General features: G+C 40.1%; 1 protein-coding gene across 1 annotated transcript in view; it reads right to left on the bottom strand.

The window, feature by feature from the left end:
• Positions 1–2,699: 2,699 nt before the first annotated feature.
• Positions 2,700–7,219, bottom strand: part of CDC37 (cell division cycle 37, HSP90 cochaperone) — a 29,710-nt gene continuing 25,190 nt past the window's right edge. Inside the window, exons 8-9 of the mRNA XM_089657630.1 lie at positions 5,847–5,918; positions 2,700–3,356 (exon numbers count right to left, since the gene is read on the bottom strand). Of these exons, the coding sequence (XP_089513756.1) occupies positions 3,210–3,356; positions 5,847–5,918 (219 nt within the window). The 3' untranslated portion in view covers positions 2,700–3,209. The remainder of the gene's footprint in view (positions 3,357–5,846; positions 5,919–7,219) is intronic.

Genomic DNA, 7,219 nt, shown 5'->3' with positions numbered 1-7,219 from the left:
ATGTCAGTCTTGTTTAATTTATTTAGCAAAAAAAATAAAAAACCTGGCGGTGATTAAATACCACCAGAATAATGTGCTCTTTGTGAAGAAAATTTTTTTTACATGGGTACAGTGTTGCAGGACCTTGTAGTTGTCATTCAAAGTGTGATAGCACTGAAAGCGGAAAATTGGCCTGGACAGGAAGGGGGTGAAAGTGCCCGGTACTAAAATGGTTAACAACAATAAATTAAAATATGGCTTGTGCAGCAATTGTATATGGAGGTTGCCTGTGGTTTTTTTTCTTTGTATCCCGAACAAACCTTCTGGCAATTATGGCTGCAATCTTTCTTGGTCTACCTGACCTTGGCTTGGTATCAAGGGATCCCTGAACTTTCCACTTCTTAATAGGCGATATAACAGAACTGATTGGCATATTCAAGGCTTTGAACATCTTTTTATTTCCTTTTCCATCTTTATAAAGTTTCATTACCTTGTTACGCAGGACTTTTGACAGTTTTTTTCTGATCCCCATGGCTCAGTATCTAGCCTGCTCAGTGCATCCATGTAAGATCTAACACACTCATTGACTATTTATACACTGACACTAATTGCAATTTAAAAAGCCACAGATGTGGGACATTAACCTCCAATTGGCATTTTAACCCGTGTGTCTCCTTGTGTGTCTGTACCAAGGCCAAACATTCCAGGAGATGGAAACTTTTGATCATGGCCATTTGGGTGATTTCTGTTATTATGATTTAAAAAGGAGCCAAACAACTACTTGATAATAAATGGCTTCATATGATCATCATCCTTCAATAAAAGCATTTTGTGGTATGATCAGTCATGTTTTCAATATTAATGCCAAAATTTCACAATTTCTGCCAGGGTATGCAAAGTCTTGAGCACAACTATATATATACAGTCAGGTCCATAAATATTGGGACATCGACACAATTCTATCATTTTTGGCTCTATACACCACCACAATGGATTTGAAATGAAACGAACAAGATGTGCTTTAACTGCAGACTGTCAGCTTTAATTTGAGGGTATTTACATCCAAATCAGGTGAACGGTGTAGGAATTACAACAGTTTGCATATGTGCCTCCCACTTGTTAAGGGACCAAAAGTAATGGGACAATTGGCTTCTCAGCTGTTCTATGGCCAGGTGTGTGTTATTCACTCATTATCCCAACTACAATGAGCAGATAAAGGGTCCAGAGTTCATTTCAAGTGTGCTATTTGCATTTGGAATCTGATGCTGTCAACTCTCAAGATGAGATCCAAACAGCTGTCACTATCAGTGAAGCAAGCCATCATTAGGCTGAAAAAACAAAACAAACCCATCAGAGAGATAGAAAAAACATTAGGCGTGGCCAAAACAACTGTTTGGAACATCCTTAAAAAGAAGGAATGCACCGGTGAGCTCAGCAACACCAAAAGACCCGGAAGACCACGGAAAACAACTGTGGTGGATGACCGAAGAATTCTTTCCCTGGTGAAGAAAACACCCTTCACAACAGTTGGCCAGATCAAGAACACTCTCCAGGAGGTAGGTGTATGTGTGTCAAAGTCAACAATCAAGAGAAGACTTCACCAGAGTGAATACAGAGGGTTCACCACAAGATGTAAACCATTGGTGAGCCTCAAAAACAGGAAGGCCAGATTAGAGTTTGCCAAACGACATCTAAAAAAGACTTCACAGTTCTGGAACAACATCCTATGGACAGATGAGACCAAGATCAACTTGTACCAGAGTGATGGGAAGAGAAGAGTATGGAGAAGGAAAGGAACTGCTCATGATCCTAAGCATACCACCTCATCAGTGAAGCATGGTGGTGGTAGTGTCATGGCGTGGGCATGTATGGCTGCCAATGGAACTGGTTTTCTTGTATTTATTGATGATGTGACTGCTGACAAAAGCAGCAGGATGAATTCTGAAGTGTTTCGGGAATATTATCTGCTCATATTCAGCCAAATGCTTCAGAACTCATTGGACGCCGCTTCACAGTGCAGATGGACAATGACCCAAAGCATACTGCAAAAGCAACCAAAGAGTTTTTTAAGGGAAAGAAGTGGAATGTTATGCAATGGCCAAGTCAATCACCTGACCTGAATCCGATTGAGCATGCATTTCACTTGCTGAAGACAAAATTGAAGGGAAAATGCCCCAAGAACAAGCAGGAACTGAAGACAGTTGCAGTAGAGGCCTGGCAGAGCATCACCAGGGATGAAACCCAGCATCTGGTGATGTCTATGCGTTCCAGACTTCAGGCTGTAATTGACTGCAAAGGATTTGCAACCAAGTATTAAAAAGTGAAAGTTTGATTTAGGATTATTATTCTGTCCCATTACTTTTGGTCCCTTAACAAGTGGGAGGCACATATGCAAACTGTTGTAATTCCTACACCGTTCACCTGATTTGGATGTAAATACTCTCAAATTAAAGCTGACAGTCTGCAGTTAAAGCACATCTTGTTCGTTTCATTTCAAATCCATTGTGGTGGTGTATAGAGCCAAAAATGTTAGAATTGTGTCCATGTCCCAATATTTATGGACCTGACTGTATATATGTATATATATATATATATATATATATATATATATATATATATATTTTACTTGCTTTAATTTTTCCCCCCGCAAAAGTGGAGTTAACCTTTAACATCTGTTATTTCAGTACACATTTCAAATGAAACAGAAATACACTGAGGAGTACAGTGAAAAAAGTAACTTTATGTTCTTTTCAGTGCTGTAACAATAAACATAAAAGCAGGACAGGCTAAGGATTCACAGCCCCACGGCACACCGGATTAAAAGTGTCCCAACGGCTAGATCACACGCAACAAACTAGCAAAATATCATGGAGGTAATCTGTCCCCAGCCTGCATGCTTGGCTCTAAACAGTTCAGATGCTCATTAACAATTCCCAGGATGGTAATCTTAACCCACATAAATTTTAAAAATCACAATCTCCTGGGTAAAAAAATAAGCAAATATTTTACTACCTGCCATAAATCATGGTGTTTGGGAATACATGGCATTTTCCACTTGGAGTTTGTCCTGCATTGCCCACATCACCAGAGTTGTGTTCCCCTTTCAGGTTACTAGTATCTCCCCCCCAGAGCTTGTACAAGAGATCTTGCTAATTCTATTGCACCATATTGGACTGCTGCTTTGGAGATGACATTCTCTCTTTCCCCCCCCAACTCCAAGACTGGACATTTTATGACGCTGTGCTCTGATTGCCCGTTTCTGTCTTGGCTTCTTCGTATACAGGTTCTGTTTCTGCGCCATCAGTGTCCAGACCATCTTTGGCATTTGGAACCCAGAGTCCTGAGTCAACACACTGCTTCATGTAAAAGCTGGCTTCCTGCAGGGTGTGAAGAGAAACGTGTCTAAGTATAACATCATGTCTTGGTCAAGGTTACAGTGCTCCTGTATTAAAGTATAGGTCTGTATGCTGCAGAGCTCCTATATTACAGCTGAGCTCTGGGCAGATATAAAAAAGACACAAATACATATATACAGCGCTGTGTTTATTTAGGATTATATTCAATTGTCCAATTACTTTTGGTCCTGGACGGGACCTCTGGCCAATCAGTGATCACATGCAAAGTAGTAAGCAAGATGTCACTTGTGACATCATTGCTTACTACGTGTGAAATCTGTGAATGATCACAGAGGTCACATGGTACAAGGCTATTCACAACAGCCTTGCACCATGTGACAAGCTGTGACCAATCACAGCTCACTCATTAGTTCTTAATGGCTGCAAGAATGCAGACAAAGAGAAAGAGAAATGATTGCTTTTACATCCTATATGGGTGTAAAAGCAATCACTGTAAAGAAAAAAAAAAAATCTTCATCACCCCCTACAAGTAGTACAGTGTCACCATGGTGACACTGTACTGCTAGGGTGACAGTATGTAAAAAAAAAATGTAAAACAAATGTTTAAAAATTATAATTTTTGGTTATAAATTAATTTGGCTTTTTTTTTTTACTAAAAAGAGAATGGAATACATTTTGGCCAAGATTTATGAGGAAATATTATTAGCAAAATTTTATAAGAAAAACACTTTTTTTTCTAAATTTTTGGACTTTCATTTACATAGCAAAAAAATAAAAATCCCAGCGGTGAATAAATACCACCAAAATAAAGCTTTATCTTTCTCAAAAAAAAATGGTAAAAAATTCACATGGGTACAGTGTTGCATGACCGCACAATTGTCATTCAAAGTGTGATAGCGCTGAAAGCTGAAAAAAAACAAAAAAAAGGAGCATTCAAGTCAAACAGCAACTTTTAAATTTACAGGTATAAAAACAGGATGCTAACATGGCTGTACTACACTCAGCAGTAAGTGGCAAGTGTGTCCTATTACTGACAGGCCGTACACGTCGCGGGCCAGTCCAGAGACCTTTAAGCAAGACAGCAGACAAAAGTGTTAGTGCGTGCATGGAACAGCGGGTGGTGATGAAGTTTCTTGTGAACGAAGGAATAAAACCCACAGATATCTACAGAAAACTTCAAGCACAGTACGGTGCTTGATGAGACACTCAGCCACAATAAAACATTGGAATGGTTTCAACTTTTCAAAGATGGCCGCACTTCCGTCAGTGACGATCCCAGCCATGGTGGTTCTCAGCCCACAGCAGTAATTTCTGTGAACATTCAGACCGTGGAACACCTGATCCTGGATAAATCGATGCATAACCTGACGTGAAATTGCACAAGAGACAGATTTCACCACTGATGACAAAGTGAAGCAGGCTGTCCTAGGATGGTTCAGGCGTACTGACAAATCTTTCTGCGCCAAACTTTCCAGGCATTAGTTAAACGCTGGGATAAGTGTATAAATGTAGCAGGGGAGTATGTTGAAAAATAAATGCAGTTTACACTCCTTGAAATTTGTTCTTTTATTAACCTCCCTAGCGGTTTGATTATGTTCATATTTCTGTGCTCAAAGTGGTACATTTTTTTGCATGGAAATATGTATTTTTTTTTTATTGCAGGTCTGTAATTTTTAAGAATAACTCCCTGAAATTTGTGTGAACAAGAGTTTAGTAAACATCCCGGGTATGTTAAAATTTGAAACACAAAATCATAAAATAATAATTTAATAAATAATCATAAAAATAATATAATAAATTTAATTCAATAATGTAATCAAACCAAAAACACTGACATTTGAAATAGAGCGCCAAGTTCGCACATCACTGAGCAAAGTCGCAAAATCGTTTTCAGTGTCTGATGACGAATTTCCCCACGAATCATTATCACTCAATTCTGCAAGTGGTTCTGATTTACTATCGCTGTTCTCTAGCCGGTCTAAAACCGCTTTTGACCTAAAGGGACGCTTTTTGGACGCCATGGACGTTTCTCAGTTTCCAGGCAGAAAGAACAGTAAAAATGCAGGCAGAGGAGAGGACAAAGCACTCGGGACAAAATGTATGTGAAATGGTTTGATACAGGAATGTTTTACGATGTGATTTTAGTTTATTTAGTGAATGTCGCTTTTTGTCATTTTCAGATTTCCCGCCATTCCGTCCCCCGTATGTCCTGACATCGCAGGGGACGGAACCCAGAGGACAGATGCCAGCATCCGCCGGAGGACATTACAGGGGACACTGCAGGAGGGACATCGCAGGAGCGCAGGACAAGGTAAGTGATGAAACAGATACCGGAGCAGCGCCGCATGGTAAGCCCGAGTGTAGCTCGGGGTTACCGCTTGTGGTGCTAAAACTTTACCCCGAGCTACACTCGGGAATACCGCCAGGGAGGTTAAATAACCTCAAAAGTCCCGGTTTGACTTGAATGCCCCTTGTATAACCCTGTGTGGTTATCACTTCCCCCCAACTCACCTTGGGGTCCATTTTACTGATTGCCTCTTTCAACATCTCTATGTCTTTTGTATCAAAACATTTCTGTAACTCCTGTTGGAAATAAAATACAAAGAGAAGTTGGAATAATGGTTTTTATCAAACGTATTAATACTGAAATCAAATGATGCCAACGTGGCACATTACCAACTCTTTCAATCACTAATTTTCAGTTATTTTACCCCTTCTGTCAGTGTAACGCATGCTGTCAGTTTTTCTTACCATTAGCTTACACAGACTGAAGTTTTGGAGACGCTTCCTTTCGCAGAGCTGCAAAGACTGTCAGTTGCCAGTGGCTGTCAAGTCACTTTTGTTTATTCCTATGACAGAGGTTACAGCAGGGCAAATTTTGGGATATGTGGACATGCACTGTGCCTACCAGTTCATCACAAAGGTGAACGGAAGGGTGTGCTGACAGCTGCTGCTTAGCAGGCATGAAGATCCTGGACATTCCTATCTGTTTGAGTGCACCCTTATCATGGAAACATGCTGTAATCAGAAAGCCTAGTTTAAATCACAGAAATTATGATTTTTGTTTTACCTGCAAAATCCTTTTTTTTGGGGAGGGTAAAATTACAGGACATAAAAACAGTACTTCACATTCATGACTACTACGACCAAAATAATAATGAAAAAAAAACCAAAAAAACAAAAAAAAAACAAGGCTAAGCGACTCAACTATGCATGAAAACATAGGAACTGGGGTGCAAAAAAATGGCAGGAGGTGCTCTGGACTGAGGAGTCAAAATCTGAAATATTTGGCTTTAGCGGGAGGCAGTTTGTTCATGAATGGCAAGAGAGCACTACAATAAATGAGTGTCTGCAGGGAACAGCAAAAGCATGGCGAAGATTCTCTCCAAGTTTGGGGCTGCATTTCTGCAAATGGAGTTGGAGTTTTGGTCAGGATCAGTGGTGTCCTCAATGCTGAGAGATACAAGCAGATACTTATCCACCATGCCATACCATCTGGGAGGCATGTGATTGACCCCAAATTTGTTTGGCAGCACGACAATGACCCCAAACATACAGCCAATGTCATTAAGAACCATCTTCAGTGTAAAGAAGAACAAAAAGAGTCCTGGAAGTGATGGTTTGACCCCTACAGAGCCCTGATCTCACCATCATGGAGTCTGTCTGGGATTACATGATGAGACAACAGGATTTGAGGCAGCCTACATTCACAGAAGAAGATCTGTGGTTAGTTCCCAAAGAACAACCTACCTGCCGAGTTCCTTCAAAAACGGTGTGCAAGTGTACCTAAGAGAATTGATGCTGTTTTGAAGGCAAAAGGGTGTTCACACCAAATATTGGTTTCATTTAGATGTCTCTTCTGTTAATTTACTTTCCATTTTGTT

The sequence above is a fragment of the Staurois parvus genome, unplaced genomic scaffold, assembly GCF_062004578.1.
Source record: "Staurois parvus isolate SC_StPar_1 unplaced genomic scaffold, SC_StPar_1.0 ptg001014l, whole genome shotgun sequence".
In the NCBI taxonomy this organism is placed as follows: Eukaryota; Metazoa; Chordata; class Amphibia; order Anura; family Ranidae; genus Staurois; species Staurois parvus.
The sequence above is the reverse complement of the archived record's forward strand: the minus strand, read 5'-3'. Positions and strand labels throughout refer to the sequence as shown.